The sequence below is a fragment of the Phocoena phocoena genome, chromosome 16, assembly GCF_963924675.1.
Source record: "Phocoena phocoena chromosome 16, mPhoPho1.1, whole genome shotgun sequence".
Taxonomy (NCBI): domain Eukaryota; kingdom Metazoa; phylum Chordata; class Mammalia; order Artiodactyla; family Phocoenidae; genus Phocoena; species Phocoena phocoena.
In genome coordinates this window covers 77,194,208-77,217,257 of record NC_089234.1, presented here as the reverse complement: position 1 = coordinate 77,217,257, position 23,050 = coordinate 77,194,208, and the positions used below count along the sequence as shown (strand labels likewise).

Sequence of the window (23,050 nt, the reverse complement as noted above, 5' to 3'; positions counted from 1 at the left end):
ACTATCCAATTCTTCAGGCTGTAAATCAGTCCATCATTCAACTCCATCTCAAATGCGACCTCCTCCAGTAAATTTTCCCAGTGAGGCAGGATCTGTTCTACCTCTGAAGAGCTACACCACCTACTGTTGTACTATGTACGTAATACTTCTTTATTATCACTTATGTACAGTGCTGATCATTCCCACTATACATATTTTTAGCTCCTAGAGGGAAGGCATGTTTTATACATCTTTCTATCCTTTACAATGCCCATCACAGTGCCCTTGACACATAGGGTAACTTTATTTTTTTTAATAAATACATTTATTTATTTATTTTTGACTGTGTTGGGTCTTTGTTGCTGTGCGCGGGCTTTCCCTAGTTGCGGCGAGCAGGGGCTACTCTTTGTTGCAGTACACGGGCTTCTCATTGCGGTGCCTGCTCTTGTTGTGGAGCACGGGCTCCAGGCACGCAGGCTTCAGTAGTTGTGCCTCGTGGGCTCTAGAGCACAGGCTCAATAGCTGTGGCGCACAGGCTTAGCTGCTCCACAGCACGTGGGATTTTCGTGGATCAGAGATCGAACCCATGTTCCCTGCACTGGCAGGCAGGTTCTTAACCACTGCGCCACCAGGGAAGTCCCTAACATAGGGTAACTTTAAATTATAAAAAACACTCTTCTTTTTTTGGTCACCATTGATTGGTAGCTATTTTCTGGAAAAAAAAAAATAGGATACTTTCTTTTGAATTAAAAACAGGAAAAAAATCAAATTTTGATCATTAAAGGCATTTCTTCTACATTTTAAACAAACATGAGACTTTTAACTTACCATCATCTTCTCCTGAAAGAGAAAATAATAGACAGGATTTTAGAAAATGTCTTACACATTTCAGATTCCAATCCTATTTATTTATGGGATTAAAACTTACTATGTGTTAAACTATTAATTATACCATGAACCTTGCTCAGTGTATAGTTACCCTGTAAATAAGACTTCTTAATAAGAATATAGGCCAAAGAGTACAAGATTTTCACATATGTTTTATGCAATAATCAGTATCAGAGAGTAACTGAACAATCATAAAGACCACTCGCTTCAATAATTAACAAATATACAGTCACTCCTTTAATCATTATGCACACAACTCTCTGAACCTGTGTTTCCAGACTGGAGTACTTTTCTTTTTTAAGCTACTGCTCCTCAGCACATAGTCACCTTAATAAAAGCACTTCCCAAACTCTAGTCAGTGAAAACAGCCCTGCAGGGGTTATGGGGCTGCCTAGATGTGGGGGAGAGGCCAGAAGGCTGGGCTTTCAGGCTCCACAGCAGCGCTGTCTTGATTAACTTTACATGTGGAATTCTGACAGAAAATTTCATTTTTGGAAAAAAGCTGTTGGAAAGCTAGCTGTGGAAGCCAGGAATAGTGTGGAAGAAACACAGTTAAGAATATTAACCACCAAACCAGCTCTACAACAAATGCTAAAGGAACTTCTGTAAGTGGGAAACACAGAGAAGAAAAGGACCTACAAAAACAAACCCAAAACAGTTAAGAAAATGGTACTAAGAACATACATATTGATAATTACATTAAACGTGAATAGATTAAATGCTCCAACCAAATGACACGGGCTTGCTGAATGGATACAAAAACAAGACCCATATACATGCTGTCAACAAGGGACCCACTTCAGACCTAGGGACACATTAAGACTAAAAGTGAGGGGATACAAAAAGATATTCTATGCAAATGAAAATCAAAAGAAAGCTGGAGTAGCAATACTCATATAAAACAGACTTTAAAATAAAGAATGTTACAAGAGACAAGGAAGGACACTACATAATGTAGTGTCAATCCAAGAAGATTGACACCCAACATCGGAGCACCGCAATACATAAGGCAACTGCTAACAGCTATAAAAGAGGAAATCGACAGTAACACAATAATAGTGGGGGACTTTAACACCTCACTTACACCAACGGACAGATAACACCTCACCTACACCAACGGACAGATCTTCCAAACGGAAAATTAATAAGGAAACACAAGCTTTAAATGACACAATAGACCAGATAGATTTAATTGATATTTATAGGACATTCCATCCAAAACAGCAGATTACACTTTCTTCTCAAGTGCGCATGGAACATTCTCCAGGAAAGATCACATCTTGGGTCACAAATCAAGTCTCAGTAAATTTAAGAAAACTGAAATCATATCAAGCATCTTTTCTGACCACAAAGCTATGAGATTAGAAATGAATTACAGGGAAAAAAACACAATCACATGGAGGCTAAACAATATGTTACTAAATAACCAAGAGATCACTGAAGAAATCAAAGAGGAAATCAAAATATACCTAGAGACAAACGACAATGAAAACACGATGATCTAAAACCTACGGGATGTGGCAAAAGCAGTTCTAAGAGGGAAGTTTATAGCTATACAAGCCTACCTCAAGAAACAAGAAAAATCTCCAATAAACAATCTAACCTTACACCTAAAGGAACTAGAGAAAAAAGAACAAACAAAACCCTAAGTTAACAGAAAGAAAAAAATCATAAAGATCAGAGCAGAAATCAATGAAATCGAAACAAAGAAAACAATAGCAAAGATCAATAAAACTAAAAGCTGGTTCTTTGAGAAGATAAACAAAATTAATAAACCATTAGCCAGCCTCATCAAGAAAAAGAGGGAGAGGACTCAAATCAAAATTAGAAATGAAAAAGGAGAAGTTACAACAGACACTGCAGAAATACAAAGCATCCTAAGAGACTACTACAAGCAACTCTATGCCAATAATATGGACAACCTGGAAGAAATGGACAAATTCTTAAAAAGGTATAACCTTCCAAGATGGAATCAGGAAGAAATAGAAAGTATGAACAGACCAACCACAAGTAATAAAATTGAAACTGTGATTAAAAATCTTCCAAGAAACAAAAATCCAGGAGAAGATGCCATCACAGGTGAATTCTATCAAAAATTTAGAGAAGAGCTAACACCCATCCTTCTCAATCTCTTCCAAAAAACTGCAGAGGAAGGAACACTCCCAAACTCATTCTATGAGGCCACCATCACCCTGACACAAAAATCAAACAAAGATACTACAAAAAAAGAAAATTACAGACCAATATAACTGATGAATATAGATGCAAAAATCCTCAACAAAAATAACACAATCCAACAATACATTAAAAGGATGAAACACCATGATCAAGTGGGATTTATCCCAGGGATGCAAGGATTCTTCAATATACGCAAATCAATCAATGTGATACACCATATTAACAAACTGAAGAGTAAAAACCATATGATCATCTCAACAGATGCAGAAAAAGCTTTTGACAAAATTCAACACCCTTTTATGATAAAAACTCTCCAGAAAGTGAGCACAGAGGGAACCTACCTCAACATAATAAAGGCCATATATGACAAACCCACAGCAAACATCATTTGCAACAGTGAAAACCTGAAAGCATTTCCTCTAAGATCAGGAACAAGACAAGGCTGCCCACTCTCACCACTATTATTGAACATAGTTTTGGAAGTCCTAGCCACAGCATCAGAGAAGAAAAAGAAATAAAAGGAATACAAATTGGAAAAGAAGAAGTAAAACTGTCACTGTTTGCAGATGACATGATACTACATACAGAGAATCCTAAAGATGCCACCAGAAAACTACTAGAGCTAATCAATGATTTGGTAAAGTTGCAGGATAGAAAATTAATGCACAGAAATCTCTTGCATTCCTATACGCTAACGATGAAAAATCTGAAAGAGAAATTAAGGAAACACTCCCATTTACCACTGCAACAAAAAGAATAAAATACCTAGGAATAAATCTACCTAGGGAGACAAAAGACTTGTATGCAGAAAACTATAAGACACTGATGAAAGAAATTAAAGATAATACCAACAGATGGAAATATACACCATATTCTTGGACTAGAAGAATCAATATTGTGAAAATGACTATACCACCCAAAACAACCTACAGATTCAATGCAATCCCTATCAAATTACCAATGGCATTTTTTATAGAACTAGAACAAAAAAATCTTAAAATTTGTATGGAGACACAAAGACCCCGAATAGCCAAACCAGTCTTGAGGGGAAAAAAGTGGAGCTGGAGGAATCAGACTCCCTGACTTCAGACTATACTACAAAGCTACAGTAATCGAGACAATATGGTACTGGCACAAAAACAGAAATATAGATCTATGGAACAAGACAGAAAGCCCAGAGATAAACCCATGCACCTATGGTCAACTAATCTATGACAAGGGAAGCAAGGATATACAATGGAGAAAAGACAGTCTCTTCAATAAGTGGTGCTGGGAAAACTGGACAGCTACATGTAAAAGAATGAAATTAGAACACTCCCTAACACCATACACAAAAATAAACTCAAAATGGATGAGAGACCTAAATGTAAGACCGGACACTATAAAACTCTTAAGAGGATAACACAGGAAGAACACTCTTTGATGTAAATCACAGCAATATCTTTTTTGATTGCCTCCCAGAGTAATGGAAATAAAAACAAAAATAAACAAATGGGACCTAATGAAACTTAAAACCTTCTGCACAGCAAAGGAAACCATAAACAAGATGAGAAGACAACCCTCAGAATGGGATAAAATATTTGCAAACAAATCAACGGACAAAGGATTAATCTCCAAAATATATAAACAGCTCATGCAGCTCAATATTAAAAAAACAACCCAATCCAAAAATGGGCAGAAGACCTAAACAGACATTTCTCCAAAGAAGACATACAGATGGCCAAGAAGCACATGAAAAGCTGCTCAACATCACTAATTATTAGAGAAATGCAAATCAAAACTACAGTGAGGTATCACCTCACACCAGTTAGAATGGGCATCATCAGAAAATCTACAAACAACAAATGCTGGAGAGTGTGGATAAAAGGGAACCCTCTTGCACTCTTGGTGGAAATGTAAATTGATAACAGCCACTGTGGAGAACAGTATGGAGGTTCCTCAAAAAACTAAAAATAGAATTACCATATTACCCAGCAATCTCACTACTGGGCCTAAACCCAGAGAAAACCATAATTCAGAAAGAGACATACACCCCAATGTTCATTGCAGCACTATTTACAATAGCCAGGTCATGGAAGCAACCTAAATGCCCGTCGACAGACGAATGGATAAAGAAGATGTGGTACATATATACAAAGGAATATTACTCAGCCATAAAAAGGAACGAAATTGGGTCATTTGTAGAGACGTGGATGGATCTAGAGACTGTCATACAGAGTGAAGTAAGACAGAAAGAAAAAAAACAAGTATCGTATATTAACGCATATATGTGGAACCTAGAAAAATGGTACAGATGAACCAGTTTGCAGGGCAGAAAGTGAGACACAGATGTAGAGAACAAATGTATGGACACCAAGGGAGGAAAGCAGCAGGGGGTGGGGGGTGTGTGTGATGAATTGGGAGACTGGGACTGACATGTATACACTGATGTGTATAAAATGGATGACTAATAAGAACATGCTGTATAAAAAAGTAAAATTAAAAAAAAATATTAAACAGCTGTTAATCGACAATTGGCAGTTTCAGTGGAGAAAGCATATAAACAGCATTAGTGAGAACTGTTGCATTACTTCCTGGGGTACCCACTTATCACCCAGGAACCATTCTCTCCCTTACCTAGTCTTTTGTCTCCCTCTTCTACACTTGTTTTTTCTCTGCTCCTCTTTCCTCCCTCTATCCTTTTCTCTATGCACTTTCCTTCCTTTCTTCAGCTTTCCTACAGCCTCATGTCTCTAGTTTATCATAATATAGAAGTGAAGTATTTCTTAGGACTTGATGCTTTTATTAAATGAACAATTACATTTTCTGCTTTAAGAGTAAGTGATCCATATATACGGAATCTAAAAAAAAAAAACTGGTCCTGTCCTAGGGGCAGGACAGAAATAAAGATGCAGACGTAGAGAATGGACTTGAGGCTACAGGTAGGGAGAAGGGTAAGCTGGGACGAAGTGAGAGAGTAGCCTGGACATATATACACTGCCAAATGTAAAATAGCTAGCTAGTGGGAAGCAGCAGCATAGCACAGGGAGATCAGCTCCATGCTTTGTGCCCACCTAAAGGGGTGGGATAGGGAGGGTGGGAGGGAGACACAAGAGGGAGGGGATATGGGGAGATATGTATACATATAGCTGATTCACTTTGTTATACAGCAGAAACTAACACAACACTATAAAGCAATTATACTCCAATAAAGATAAAAAAAAGGGCTTCCCTGGTGATGTAGTGGTTAGGAATCCGCCTGCCAGTGCAGGGGACACGGGTTCAAGCCCTGGTTGGTAAGATCCCACATGCCGCGGAGCAACAAAGCCCGTGCGCCACAACTGAGCCTGCGCTCTAGAACCCGCGAGCCACAACTACTGAAGCCTGCACACCTAGAGCCCGTGCTCCGCAACCAGAGGCCACCACAATGACAAGCCTGTGCATTGCAACGAACAGTAGCCCCCATTCGCCACAACTAGAGAAGGCCTGCGCACAGTAATGATGACCCAGCACAGCCAAAAAAAAAAGAGGGCTTCCCTGGTGGTGCAGTGGTTGAAGTCCGCCTGCCGATGCAGGGCACACGGGTTCATGCCCCGGTCCGGGAAGATCCCACATGCTGCAGAGCAGCTGCGCCCGCGAGCCATGGCCGCTGGGCCTGCGCGTCTGGAGCCTGTGCTCCGCAACAGGAGAGGCCACAACAGTGAGAGGCCCGCGTACCGCCCCCCCCCCCCAAAAAAAGAGTAAGTGATCACAGAAAAGGTCTGAAAGGATACCTTCCAAACTCTGTACTATGGAAAAGAAAAAGTGTGTGGAGGTAGGGGTGGGGGAAGCATTCCCTTTTTACTTTATGTAACTTTTGCATTGTTTCAATTTTTACAAAATCTTGTATAATAAAAACATTTAAGTTGAAAATGGAAAAGTTATGAGGTTAAAGTAGTAAAAGAGACAAAGGATAAGAAGCCATGCACACCTTCTTCACACTCCGATTATCTTGCCTAAGCAGTTTCAGGATGAATTTGGGAAAACTACTGGCCACACTGTGAGTGCACATCTGAGAGCAGTCCATTCATCAAACTTCCTAAGTCACTCTGGTTCTGAGAAATGCCTAAAGAGATGAATCTAGGCCAGGAAATACAAGTTCCTAAATCAATCCTGGTCTAAAGAAAGCATTAGAATGGCACGTCAATCACAGGGCTGCTCCCAGGGTTTGAGTCCTCGCTGAGAATAGATTGAGGATACGCCTAATAATTTTATATTGAATAAACTCCAACTATGTGAGACAATGCTGTCCCACGGAACCATAACAACAGCCATATATGTAATTTAAATTTTTTTCTAATAAAAATTTGTAATGTTTTCTAATATCCACATTTTAAAAAGTAAAAGGTATACACGCACTGCAGTACATCAACAATTTGTTTTGTGATGCAAGAGTTAAAGTAGTTCTACCAAGACAATCAGGTTCCGTTCAATGGCAAAAATATTTTATACTGCGCTTCAGTTTTTAAATTGAAATGAACTAAAATGACGTAAATGTAGTTTCACACCCGCCACATTTCATGTGCTCAACAGCCTGATGTGGCAGAGTGGCCACCTAGCTTTCTGATGCTCCTCTGCAGCCTTCTGAATCAGAGTCATGCATTGATCAGCACTTGGGCATCACCTGGGAGTCTCACCCACGACTTACAGAATCAGAACCTGTATTCAACAAGGCTCCTAGGTGATCTGTATGCGTACTGAAGTCAGAGAAGCATGCTATGAGTCACTGGTTCTGAAAGCAGCTGCAAACTGGAATCATCTGGAGAGCTTAAAAAAGACCAACGCCTGGGTCCGAATTCCACAGACTGTGACAACTGGTATGGGACAGGGCCTGGGCATTCAGATTTTTACCAGTTCCCCAGGAACCTCTAATATATATGGATTACTCATATATTCTAATTTATTTTATATACAGCTCCTAGTTTAGGGCCTGGCACGTATCAGGCAGTCAATAAATGACAGTAATTGTATAAAATGTGGAAATCTTGAGACCTAACTATGAACTAATCTTATACTTTTGATCATTCAAATTAAGCAAAAATATAAATAGCTGAAAATTTTCTCAACATATAATTACAAAGGTATCGTGTAAACAATTTCTAAAAGCATGAAAATGTATCAAAAACCCACCTCGGCTGGGTGCCAGAGGATTTAAAGGACGATAAACAGATCGAGGCCTGAAAAATACAAAACTCAAACGTAAAATGGTTTGACATTTTGATGTAATTTTTTCCAAGAGAAACAAGTATTCCCCTTCTTCCACCCTCCCTCTAGTCAATCCTCCTCTTTCCCCTACCCCCTCCAGTTACTTGAAACAGTTTTCTTCGTAGATGCTGTTCCACACTCTCCACGCAGAGGGCCCTTTATAGCCAGTGTAACGTTCAGGATTCAGCAAAAGGTCTACATACTGAGCAGCTGGAGATCTCTCATCTGAACAAGAAACAATTCATGAAACCATCCACATTTCACTATTTATCTAAAATTTACCATTACAAAGCAAACAGGACTATCCAAAGGTTAGAGAAATGCTACGCTTTCAAGTCATCTCCAACTTAAATGGTAGAGTGGTTAGCACACTTGTGACTGTCCTTGACCCAGGACTTAAAATAACTTGAACTTGAGAGAGGAAATATAACTGCTCCCTTTCTTTTGGACGCTCAATGCCCTCTTACGGAATGTAACAGGCTTTACCTTATTAGAGGCATTAATCATTTCTTAAGTTTTAACCACTAGGACTGAAAAGACCTAACAGAATCATAACCTGTTCTTAATATTTTATGTGATTGCCTCCCTATGTATATATCTACCTAAACACATACTTGAAACGTTTATTTTGTTTGCATATATTGTATCTAAAAAAAAAAGAAAAGATTTCCCTGATACTTTCTACTTGGACTTAGGAAGTAAATGGTGTAGTAACTTTGTGATTCAAATTCGATCATTCATAGAGTTACATAATGTTGTAGTAAAAAAAAAAGTTACAAATTTATTTTTACCAATGTTAATATATTGGTTAACATATTAATTGGTTAACATATTGGTGAGTAGGCACAACTTCAAGAATTTATTAACACATTTAAAATTAAATAACCATTTTCTGTGTTGAAACTCAAATTAGTATTTACTAGATCCCCACTATTTGGACAACATTTTGATAGAGATCTCTGGGGGATACAAAAGATGAAGAAAAATGGTCTTAATGGTCACATTCTGGGTAGAAAAGAAGCACAAGCTCTGCGATCTACAGAAAAATTATAATGACTGTGCCTCACACATCTATGCTAATACCACCTATAAGCTGAAATGCTATGTATGTTGGCATGGATGTATTCTTTTATGTATATGTGTCGTAATTTTTGGTGTCACGGTATTAAATCAATGGTATATGGACACCTGACTTGAAACAGGGACAAACATGGTCATTAAAATATGGGCCCTCTTGCTTTCATTACCTATCAGTCAAAAATATTCATTGGCCATTCAATGACCGTAGATTGAGATGATCCATAATCTTAAGGGAAAAAAAAGCAGCATCCTGATCCATACCTTTCAAAAACTACCTGATACTTTTGTGATGTATAAAGAGTATGAAGATAATCATAACTTATCATTACTAAATGAGTGGTGTCTAACTTACAATGAAAACATGATTTTGAAGAATACTGGCTCTATTTCCAGTACTAACATTATATAGATATTCCACTAAATAAGTTAAAGCACAGAAAACGCTAACTTACAGATGGATGAACAGAAACTGTTGAAGGACATTTATTGATCAGGACTTAAAACAATAATTTAAAAAATCTTAATTGAAAAATAAAAATTCAAATCATTTAGTTAATAAAATATGGATTTTACAGTAAAATTTTAAGTTTTACAATTCACTAATTTCTGTTATATATTTCAAATTTCTTTGAGCTGTTCTCAAGTTCCCTTGCAAAATTGACTCAGTTATATATATAAGCTTTAGAAATATTAATATCGTAAATATATACCCATTGACATATACATGTATACACACATGTATAAAGAACGTATGTGCACAAACATAAGCCTACACTACGTACAGTCATCTATGAATGTGAAGATTGAATTAGTATCAACCTCTTCGCCCAATTAAACAACCAACAAAGAAAAAAAAAAACCCTGGATTCAAATATTAAAGTATATGGATTTAAAATATACTCTAAGGGAGTAGAAAGTCACATGAGTAAAATCAATTATATCAGTTTTTAAAGTACTTAAGTAAACTTACGTTCTTAATGTTTTTAGTGTGTATTCCCTTAATTCCCAAATCAAAAGTTGTTTTAAAAAATTTAATACTTTTTCAAATCATGAAAAAGGTGTTTTGTTAACCCTACAGAAGGTATCAGCAAACTATGGCCCACAGGCCAAGTCTGGTCTGCTGTGTATTTTTGTAAAGAAAGTTTTATGGGAACACAAGTCATGTTCATTTGCTTATGTGCCACTTTCACATTATTATGGCAGAGTTGAGCAGTTGTAAGAGAGACCATATGGTTCACAAAGCCTAAAATATTTACTGTCTGCCCATTTACAGAAGAAAAAGTTTGTCAACCCCTGACCTATACTGACAAGAATTTCATGACATCCACAGTGAGGAACGTATGTGGGAGAAAGCATACACAGGCTGAGGTTCCCTATAAACACATCCATCCTTAGTCCCAGGGCCACCTGTGACATGATCATAATTAAATTGTTCCCAAACTATAACTTCTTTCCATTTGTACAGCTGTATCATACGTTCAGGTAATGCTCTTGGATCCCTATTAAGTCCTCCCCTCAAAAAGTTTTCTCTTTTTCCTCCCTCTACAAACCTGCTCCAAAGCTATTCTTTCTTTTTGACCATGCTAACCAATACCTAAGGATTCAAAGAATTACTACTGAATCAAAATACCTAATTCTGGGAATTCATCACCTCGAACCAATATTTTTTCCTCCTCCTCAAGTACACCTTTTTTCCCCAGTTGAATTTTCTTTTCACTGTCCTAATTTAGTGTTAGAGTTACGAGGCCACACTGCATGCTCTATGGTGCCAGGCATCCTTCCCACCTTCTAACCCATATATCTCTTAATACGTAATGGTTGCATAGGACAACTTGGCGTGTAAGCTTTTTGCTTACGGACACAGACAAAAAATATAAGGTTACAGACTCAGGATTGAGTCTTCAAGCCTCCATCTCCAACGCTACCCCAAACTGCCACTAACGCACTATTAAAACATAATTTCCTCAGTCAAGGAGAATCTATAGTTTATAAAGCATCCAAGTAATTCTGATACACAGGCAGATTTAGAAACCAGTGTTTTAAGCAATATTTTTAATGTATCAATGAACCTGTTTTAAGGGGAAAAAGTAAAAATCTATCACACTGTTCAGGTTATTTATGAACTAACTACTTCATTGAGCAAATATTTACTGGGCATGAACCATGGCCAGGCAGTGTTCTAGGCACTAGGGATACAGTCGTGAAGAAAAAGACACGGTCCTTGCTCTCAAGTCGCTCACAATCTAGATGAAGACAGACAACATACAGATAAACTAAATAGTGCTTCTCACATAGTTCTTAGTACTCTGGGAGCAGGCAGCAGTGCAAAGAGATAGAAAGTGAAAGTGGTTACTCTTTTATGACAGCAGGCTTCTCTGAGGAGGTGACATTTGAGCAGAAACCTGAAGCAAAGGAAGCAGCAAGCCATGCATAAAAATATCAAAAAAAAAAAAGAATAGAGGTAGGGAGAGCGGCTTACCTTAAACCACTGAATTATTTAAAAACCTATTATTTGATCTATGAGGATCATCTTTCCTTTCAAATAATGATAAAACCAAAAACAAAACAGCAGAGAGCAAGGGTGTTTGACTATATTCCAATAACTGGGGTGAATATTCTTCAGACTTTTTGTTTTAATCCAATGATTTTATTTTCTTTTTAAGTATTTATTTATTTATTTAGCTGCGTCGGGTCTTAGTTGCGGCATGCAGGATCTAGTTCCCTGACCAGTGATCGAACCCAGGCCCCCTGCACTGGGAGCACAGAGTCCTAGCCACTGGACCACCAGGGAAGTCCCTAATCTAACGATTTTAGATTACTGAAATAACTAAACAATGACTCCAAAGCTACTCTGATAGTATTTTTTTTCAACTGTAGGTAAAAATCTTTGGGACGCACATGAACATTACTACCCAGGAGAATCGTGGTAATCCAACTAGTAGCATGGTTTCACGTGTTTAAGAATTACATAAAATATAAAAACAGGTGGCACAGCGGTTAGGAATCTGCCTGCCAGTGCAGGGGACACAGGTTTGAGCCCTGGTCCGGGAAGATCCTACATGCTGCGGAGCAACTAAGCCCGTGCGCCACAACTACTGAGCCTGCGCTCTAGAGCCCACGAGCCACAACTACTGAGCCCACGTGCCACAACTACTGAAGCCCATGCGCCTAGAACCCATGCTCCGCAACAAGAGAAGCCACCACAGTGAGAAGCCTGCATACCACAACGAAGAGTAGCCCCAGCTCGCCACAACTAGAGAAAGCCCACGCACAGCAATGAAGACCCAACACAGCCAAAAATTAATTAATTTAAAAAATATAAAAACAACTAGTTATTTTAATATGTAATCCTAAAATTTTTAAAGGATGATTTTATGGAAATTTTTATAGGACACCTCTTCCACTTTTACGATTTAAGAAGCTACTACTGAAAAATTAATTAACACTATTTATACTGATGACAGATAATAGAACACATCAATTTAATCATAGCAAGCAATCTCTACAATTGAGTAGTATTTTTTACTAAATACCTAAAGAGAAATATATACTCACAGAAATGATTTTTTAATCTGAAAACCTGTTAAATAAGCACTATCCAGAATATTTTAATAAAAGAATACATGAGAAGTTGGAAAGAAGTGACTATGAGTGTTAAACACTCAAATATAATTAGATTGACAACCAAAAAGCAAATGAGAGCAGTCAGTCACGTGAGTGCTTACCCAGGAACAACTGTTTGCTCTGATAAAACCGTTGCCAATTCCAAATATCATAATAGGGGTATTTATGAATTGCCCATTATCATATCAAAAAAACTTTGTTCAGATTTCTTAACAATTTCCTTGCTGAAACCATACAAAACATGGTAATAACACTCCCTCTCCCAGCATCTTCTCAATTTACCATACTATTGTAGAAGCGCCCTGTAATTTATTCCATTACAGACAGCATTAAAAACACAATTCTACATAAGAATCTTTAAAACAAGTCTTTAGAAAGCAAACCATGCCAGATGCTTTAAAAATTCAGAAGAACTTCTGCTGCCTGTTTTCAGCTATGCATGGTTGAACCCCAAATTCTTTTCTACCACCAGAAAATAACAATACCAAGGTAAAAGGTAAAGAGAGGTCAAATGAATGATTTAAGCCTACTCAACACAATTATTGGGAGTATTCTCCTATAGATAAAAAATTTTGAGTCACGTCAATTATTTTCTGTTAAAAGAAGTGGTAGTTACTACTGAACTGCCATTTATTCCATTCCAGGGGACTCTTGGAAAGAGGGCTGTGGGGAAGTCAAATTAGAGTCCTCCACGATGTTGGAAGGTGTCTTTATGTTAGTTTGTTGAGACCTCCAACTAATTCGAGTGTGAACGTTTCTATAACATGGTCACAGACCTATAACTAAGTGGCTTGAATTAGAGGTCCATAGGAGGTGGGGTGTCACAATGGAAAGAAGACAGGTTTGGGATTCAGTCAGATCTGGGATTAAATCCTGTCTCAGCCTCTTGCTACTGTGTGATCTTGGGCAAGTTACTTTGTCTTTTTGAGACAGTTTCCCCAGATATAAAATAATACACACCTATTAGGGTAGTTGTAAAGCTAAGAAATAATGTACTTAAGGCACTTAGCACGGGGCCTGGAACATCGGTTCTCAATAAACACCATTATGAATAATAAGATCCACATACAACATCCTGTGTCTTTAAGCTATAACTCTGACTGTAACTTCACTGATTTAAGGGTCTTAAAAGGGTTAAAGTTAAAATAATGTAATTACAATAGTTTCTTTTATTACCATCAAGTTCACAAAAGTGATCCTGTGAATCATCATATCTTGCCCAGTCAATGAAAGCTTCTCTGCTTTGATTACTATGGGAAGGAGGAATAAAAAAGAAAAAGGATTAAATCTGGAGTTGAAAACTTTAACACTGTATTCTAGTGTACTAAAAATAGATAATCTGAGATCACATCTTTATTAATTAGATGGTGTTACAAATTCAGTTAGCAGTCACATGAAGGAATGATTAAAACAAGTTATATGAAAGACATATTTATTTCTGTGAGTGATTTATATTTCTTAACTATATTAAAACTATTTTAGCCCTAGTTCAATGATAACTACTTTGACCAGAAAACTAACTTACAAATATATATAAGACGTAGTTAAACACGAAATTCAGGCTGGTCTTTTTAACTGACTTAGAAATTGTAGTTAACTATGTATTATTTTTTCCTAAAGTAGGAATTAAATTGACTTTCATAATTCTTTTAATTTAAATTGCTTCTCTACTTATACAACCCAAAATACTAAAAAATGCATTTCTAGGATCTTCCATCCAATGTGCTATTCCCTAGAAACACCAATGTCACTTTCATCACAGTATATCATTCATTTTACACATTATGTCACATTTAACAAAATCTATGTTCAAGATTTCTTTTTTTTAATAAATAGATGTATTTATTTATTTTTGGCTGCATTGGGCCTTCATTGCTGTGCGCGGGCTTTCTCTAGTTGCGGCAAGCGGGGGCTACTCTTCGTTGTGGTGCCTGGGCTTCTCAATGCGGTGGCTTCTCTTGTTGCAGAGCACAGGCTCTAGGTGCGTGGGCTTCAGTAGTTGTGCCTTGCGGGCTCAGTAGTTGTGGCTCGTGGGTTCTAGAGTACAGGCTCAGTAGTTGTGCGCACGGGCTTAGCTGCTCCGCGGCATGTGGGATCTTCCTGGACCAGAGCTCAAACCTGTGTCCCCTGCATTGGCAGGCAGATGCTTAACCACTGCACTACCAGGGAAGTCCTATGATCAAGATTTCTGACCTGGAGGACTGATAAAGGAACAACTACACTCATTCAAATAAACTTTGACCTATATTCACTTTAACCTATATTCAGACCTTCTCTGTCTTAAATACATGATGGTAGCATATATACCATCTTTATTTCCTAAAGGAAAAAAAATGAGGCAAAAAAAAAAGATGTACCAAGTATAAATCAGGTATTCATAAATGTGGTACTGTCACAGCCAATAACTTATTTTGTATTTGAGAAGCTGCTGCATAGCATAACGACTACAGGAAGTATATAAGGCTGGCCGCACCACGACAACTTTACCAATAAAAATTTCCGATTCAATTTACCATGGGACTTTTTTTCTCCTATGGGAATATATAACTAACTTCATAAAAGTTAATGGAAAATTTTATATCATAGGTGACTCAGCTGAAATATATGATGCCATAAAACAAGAATGCCTAAGCTCTAGTTAGAGCTAAAATGATAACTACAGTTACGTTAATCAGGTAAGTCTTCTGCTGAAAATAGTAAAGAACAAAGCGATTTTGATATAAATGCCTATTTTCTTATGAGCAATATGACTAACTTAGAGGAACTTTCAGCACACTTATTTGATGAAGTTTTCTGGATTGTTTCATCTAACCCTTGCCTAAAGCCATGGTAGCAGAAAAGATATGGAATGTTAATCTAATGCTAATAGAGCTGGCCCAGTTTGGTTTATAAACAAGTTATAAGGAACCTTAGAGGTCATCTAGTCCAGCTTTTCTAAAAGTCAGTATGGAAAAAAAAAAAAAAAGTCAGTATGAAGATAGATGCCACGGTACTTAAAGAAGAATCTCTTGGGCTTAACCTAGGGTTTTCTATCAAGACAGTGCCGTGAGTTAAAGTAGTCATCTTTGAAGTGGGAGACAGGGACAGGAAGGGGTGGGATGGAGGGATCACACTAGGGCATGAGAGCTTTGGGGAGTGCAGACATAACCATCTTGACTGTGCTGATTTTTGTGAACGTACACATGTCAAAACACCACATTGTACATTTTGAATACTGTTTACTGTGTGTCAATTACACTTCCATAAAGCTGTTTAAAAATTACACTACCAATTGTCCGAGAAGCTGTGGAATGAGGAACTCCTGTACACTACTACTAGCAGCAATGCATTTTGGTACAGTCATTTTGGAAAACCATTTGGCAGTTCTTAATTCCACTCCTAGGTATATTCGCCACAGAAATGCATGCCAAATGTACCAGCAAATATCCACCTAAGTATTTTGTGAAATGGCCAAGACATCCAGCATAATATTATTCAACATAATGTTAAATAAAATAAGCCAGATACAAAAGAATACACACTATATTATTCCATGTATATAAATGGGCAAAACTAATCTTTACTAACATAACTCAAAATCATGATTAACTCTGGAAGGTGGTAATGGCTAGGAAAGTACATAATGTGATCTTCTGGGTAGCAAGTATATTGTTCTGGATGGTGAATAATAGAGCTGGTTTACTTTGTAAAATTAAATTGGCCTTTATACTTAAGATGTGTATACTTTATTATGTGTGTGTTAAACTTAAAAGTTTAAAAAATTAATAACTTCAGTTTAACAACAAAAATCCATAAGCAAAATTAAAAGACAAGCCCTAACAACCCATACAGGCAACAAAGAATTATTATCAGATTATATGAAGAATGCCTACAGAATGATTTTAAAATGCACCCCTTCTCCAATGGAGGAAAAGATAGCAAAGACTATTAACAGGCAATCTACCTCAAAATCTTATGATAACTTAAGGCCCAGTCCCTGGATCACTTCTCTATTTATATTCTCTCCTTGGTAATCTCACTCAGGTTTATGGTTTTTAAATATCACACATTCACTGAATGACTCCCACATTTTATCTATAGCCCAGACCCCTCCCCTGAAATTGAGACTTGTATATCCAACTGCCTGCTGGACATTTCACAGGCAGCTCAAACTTAACAAGTCCAAGGCTGAACTAAAATTTCCCATCAAACTTGCTCCTCTGGTAGGTGCCCCCAGTTCAATAAATGGCAGCTCCTTTTTTTTTTACAACCAAATCTTGTAATCATTCTTAGCTCCTCTCTGTTTTCATACCCTACATCCAATCCTTCAGCAAATACTCTCAGCTCTACCTCCAAAATCTATCCAGAATCTGACCACCTCTCATCATTTCCACTGCCATCACCCCAGCCTAAACTAAACCACCGTCATGTCTTACAAGGATTACTACAATAACCACATAAAGCAGGCTTCCACGACATAACACCTGGCTCCCCACACACTCTCAAAATCCTCCAGTGACTTTTCATTCCACTCAGTTTTAAAAGCAATATTCATAATAAGTGTCTTCAAGATGCTACAAGATCTCCACCTCACCTTACTCCTGCCCCCTCCCATCCCTAGCATCTTCTGATTTTGTCTTCCATTCCTTTGTCCTTGTTCACTATACTCCAGCCACACTGGCCTTGTGCTTCCTCAAGCAGTCTAGGCAAGCTCTGGCCTCTGGGCCTTTTACTAACCATTGTGCATGCCTGGAATACTGTTCCCCACCTGCTACATGCCCAGGCAGCCATATTATGACTCAGGCCTTCATGAGCGCTTTGCCTGTTATCACTCTGGCCTTCTTGGACCAACAATTTAAAACAGTGCAACCACCTTCACCCCAGCCCTCTCTCTCACTCTTCCCTGCATCATTTTTCTGCCCGGCACTCATCATCATTTTATTACTTAGCACTAACTTTACCTGTTTCTTGCACATCTCTGCCTAGGATTAAGCTGCAGGAGCGCTGGAATTTGTTTCCCACTTACACCGCTATAATCCTAGAATAGCACCTGGCATATTGTAGGCATTCGTTTGTTGAATGAATAAGAAACCGGAATGCCGAATAAACAAGAGGAAACAATGCCCAAACTCACTAATAATCAACAAAATATAATTAAGGAAAAATGAGATGCTATTCCACACTTATCAAACATTACCAATTTTTGGCAAGGATGTGGAGAACAGAGCAAGTTCTCAGTGCTGGAGGCCATACCTAGCCACACAAGTGTTTTAGAAAAGCCACCAGGCCATATGAAGAACAGCGGCAAGAGGGCAAGCTTAGGGTTCAGCAATTTTATTTCCAGTGTATACAAAAAACATTAGCAAGGACGCTCAAGGTGGCATCATCTGTAGAAGTAAGAAATTTGAAACAACCTAAATGGCCATCAGTAGGGGAATAGATAAGCAAAATATGGCATATTTATATGATGAAAACCATTTATCAGCTAAAAAATCATAGAGATTTGTCTCATTCTAACATGGATGTATCTAGAAAGCAAAATGTGCAGTGTAAAAAGAGTTGCAGAATGTTAATGATCACATTACATCATTTACATAAAGGAAAAATAAAATCATATACACAAACTATATATATATAAATTAAAAACAAAAACATGGACTTGGATACATACCAAATTCAGTTATCTCAAAGGAAAGAGGGAAGAAAACAGGATTGGGGAATAAACATGGGGGATTTCAAATTCATCTTTGGCATTTCTCTTTTCTCATAAACATGGTAGAAAATGTTAACATTTATTCATTTGGAGTAGAGGATATATGGGTGTTTATTATATTATCCTTTCTACTTTTATATATTAGAATTTTTCATCAATAAATAAGATACATAAAACTACTAACTTTATTGTCTTTAACAATTATAGTACATAATTACAAATCTTAACAGGGAAATTAAAAAGAATTTCTGTAATATTCCCTTCCCCACTCACAACTACAGATCTGCTCATTTTACACTGCATAATCTGAGACCACTTACAAATTACTCATGTTGGCATTCAAAAGCAGGTTTGTACTTAGAGCAAATAAAGTCAACAGGAAAAAAAAATCTATGAAACATTAACAGTTATGTTAATAGAAACCTTTACCGTTCAAAATGTAACATATAGATTGAATTACTATTTTAAAAAGACTAAGAGATTCAAGTTCCTTTTCCCGTAATAATCAGGAAGAATGGACCCATAAACCCTGCTAAATGAGAAATCACCTAAATTTTTCCTTTTTAATAGTCATTATTGATGACTTAGAAATTTCAGAATAAGCTAAGAGGAAGCAAAGCTATCATGAAATTTAGGATAAAGAGTAACTTTTTCCTTTCAAAGATTAGTTGAAACTTTAATGTTTAATCTAAATCACAAGAAAAACCAAAGATTTCTATCATAAATAAATTAAACAAGGGAATATTTTCTTAATACTACTAAAATGAAATTTACCTTAATGTGCTGTTAATTGCTCCCAGTTTACTAGCTTGTTCACAATCTTCTAATTCTTTGGTATTGTTTGCCACTTTCAAGTACTGAAAAGAAATTCATAATATGTAAGTTTAGTATCAATTATTACCTTTGTCTTTATTTCAGGTTCCATTGGCAGAAGAGTCAGTTTGTCAATGATGATGTATACTAAATATAGATACATCCTATTATCAGAATCCCTAACACATGGAAGAAATGCAAATGAAAATGTGTCACAAATTTCCACCTAATAAATAAGCAAAGACATTAAAAATGTAGCAATTTGCATTGGTATGTTGGTGATGATGTGAACTGAGAAGACCCTCTTGGGAAAGTAATTTAACAATATTTATGGAGAGCTGTAAATATGAATAAACCCTTGAGCCAGCAGTCCCACTGCTGAATCCATATCCAGAGCAACATTTAAAAACAAAAACCAAAACCACTTTAGAAAGTTATTTGGTACTCTCCTGTAATGTTGAGATAGGCATCCCCTTTGGCCCAGCAATCTTACTTCTAAATATAGACCTAGAGAAACTCTTACATATGTGCACAATTCGACGAAAGACAAAGATGCCAGTGCGTCATTGTTTGTGATAGCAAAAACCTGAAAACAATTGAAATGTCCATCAACAGAGGAATGGCTATTCACACAATTATAGAAATATCTATACAACTGAATATTTTGCAGCTATTAAAAATAACAAAATCTACATATATTAGCAGAGACAAAATTTCAAAAGCACAATACCACGTAAAAATGTAAAGTAAAAAAAAATGTTTTTAACTTGAAGAAATACAAAATATAATATTAAAAATTGTTTTAAATTTTGTATAACAGATCTATATATTACTTGGGGATACATGTATAATACAATATAAAAAGAAAAAGTATCACAGAAGGATAGACATCAACTTCAGCAAAGTGGCTAGCTCTAGGGAGGAAGGAAATATAATGGGATTGGGAAGGAGTTCAGAAGGGATTTCAATTGTCTTTATACTATTTATTGTAGATCTGAAACAAAAATAAATAAAAGAGGGAGTGTAAACCAAAGACTGCAAAGGTAGAGAACACAAGAAAATGGAGAGAGGATGCATAGGGAAGCAGAGAGAGAGGGTAGGATGATCTTTATTACATATGTATGATAGTGAAAAGCTAGAAACACACTGTTATTTAAAAACATATGAATGGGGCTTCCCTGGTGGCGCAGTGGTTGAGAGTCCGCCTGCTGATGCGGGGGACCTGGGTTCGTGCCCCGGTGCGGGAAGATCCCACATGCCGCAGGAGCGGCTGGGCCCGTGAGCCATGGCCGCTGGCGTCCGGAGCCTGTGCTCCACAGCGGGAGGGACCACAGCAGTGAGAGCCCCGTGTACCGCAAAAAAAAAAAAAAAAAAAAAAAAAAAAACATATGAATGGCCAAGTAGATTATGACATACCCCATAAAAGGAAAAGGATAACCTTTTAATGCCATTGAAAAGTACTATGCTCAAAATATCTTGATAATTGTTTACTCTTATACAATATAATCCTGAATATGACTGAAATAGTTGAAAACAGCTGAAACAGAAGAGTAAAAATACATGCCTGACAAAATGCCTGTTGATTAGGTAAACTGACACTGACTACAGTACTTTATAGTTATTCTAGAAGTTCTAAAAACAACTAAAGTATTTCAAAAGAAGCTACATAGTTTAATTGTAAAGAATACACTACACCTCACTGCTTGCTACAAAATTAAGGATTTGGGATTCTCAGACAAAAATGTGTCCATTCCTAACTAACCATATCATGGTTCTCTTCAGCAACTACAACAAGCAGTAAGGGGCAAGTTTCACTATGTAAAGCAGAAGTATTTAATGAAGAAAAGTGACTCACCTTATTAGAACTCCCAGCTTTAATTCCAACTGGAATTTTACTCTTAAAAGAAGAACAAAAACAAAAATTTAGAAAATGATATTTTCATTTTTTGAGATTTCTTCATGAATTATTAATGCCACTGTTCTAATTCAAAGGCTATTTTATTTTAGTCCATGAGGAGAAAATATACATTCATTCAAATTCTGTTTTCATACTACCTCCTGAGATGAAAGGTAAACAACTATCCCAATTTACAGGCTTGTAAATCACAGTATAGAAAACTGAAACAAAGAGTGTCAAAATCAGCTCTAATAACTCTCAATGCAGTAATTAATAGGTTACATAATTTTTAGGTTTAAAAAAAAACCTAGCAAAACCACTTTTTCCATAAATTTTCTTTCCACAGAAACAACTTTTTAAAAATTAAAAATTATTTGAAATATATTATGCTTAATTTAAATTTCCGCTCTAAGTAGACATCTGAAATTTACATACTTTTGAATTAATACTAGAAAGCAAGAGTAAGTTCTTTGCCAGACCTGTGGTTGCCAAGGGGAAGGGGGGGTGGGGGAGGGATGGACTGGGAGTTTGGGATTAGCAGATGCAAATGATTATATATAGGATGGATAAACAACAAGGTCCTACTGTACAGCACAGGGAACTATATTCAATATCCTGCGAAAAAACAAAATGGGGGCTTCCCTGGTGGCGCAGTGGTTGAGAGTCCGCCTGCCAATGCAGGGGACACGGGTTCGTGCCCCGGTCCGGGAAGATCCCACATGCCGCGGAGCGGCTGGGCCTGTGAGCCATGGCCGCTGAGCCTGCGCGTCCGGAGCCTGTGCTCCGCAACGGGAGAGGCCACAGCAGGGAGAGGCCCGCGTACCACAAAAACAAATAGAAAATAAAATAAAATAAACAAAGTGGAAAAGAATATGAAAAAGTATATATACGTATAACTGAGCCACTTTGCTGTGCAGCAGAAATTAACAACATTGTAGATCAGCCACACTTCAATAAGATTTTTAAAAAAGTTTCCTTGGCTCATATGATTAACCTAGGGCTTACCAATCTAGGTAATCTAGGGTTTACCAATGTAAGAAATTCACGTAGGTCTTTCTTTTCTGTAAAACCAATAATTAGTTTCAGGCTTAAATAAATCTATGAATTATTACAGCTGGTTTATCAAACACAATCGAGCAAAAATCATATCTGAAAGAGGCAATCCCAGGTTGATCCTCTGATCAACCCAGGGAACTGATTTCCAACATCTGAATCTATGGGCTATCAAATTAATTGCAAATTACCCATTAAAACTTTTTCATGTTTCATAGATAAAGTTTAGTCAAATATTCAGAATAAATATTTTTCTGTCAGGTTGAAGAATGTAAATAATAATGATAAGAAATTTCCCCCAATAACATATAGCTAAAACGTTACTTGCTGCCAATATTTTATCATCTCAGTGTTTTTTAGCACCACTAACAGAAGGCAGAAGAGAGAAAAGTATAAAACTCAAGTCAAATGTAGCAGTTATAGTTATCAGACCCTGAACTTAAAATATGGAATACTTATTAAAATGCCCTCTCATTACTGTTGTCCTCTAACAAGTATAATATGCTAAAACTAAAGTACTAGCAGCTTTTTAAAAGGTTTGATGCTGAATGCAGTAACCTGACTTAAGTAAATCTTAATACAGGCTATTGAGAAATATGGGGATAGGCACCACAGATGATCAT

General features: G+C 37.1%; 1 protein-coding gene across 1 annotated transcript in view; it reads right to left on the bottom strand.

The window, feature by feature from the left end:
* The window catches only part of ERO1B (endoplasmic reticulum oxidoreductase 1 beta), a 61,717-nt gene that overhangs the window by 14,836 nt on the left and 23,831 nt on the right, over window positions 1-23,050 (bottom strand). The window contains exons 4-9 of the mRNA XM_065893812.1: window positions 21,333-21,374; window positions 19,439-19,521; window positions 14,149-14,222; window positions 8,373-8,493; window positions 8,194-8,240; window positions 808-819 (exon numbers count right to left, since the gene is read on the bottom strand). Coding sequence (XP_065749884.1) covers window positions 808-819; window positions 8,194-8,240; window positions 8,373-8,493; window positions 14,149-14,222; window positions 19,439-19,521; window positions 21,333-21,374 — 379 coding nt within the window. The remainder of the gene's footprint in view (window positions 1-807; window positions 820-8,193; window positions 8,241-8,372; window positions 8,494-14,148; window positions 14,223-19,438; window positions 19,522-21,332; window positions 21,375-23,050) is intronic.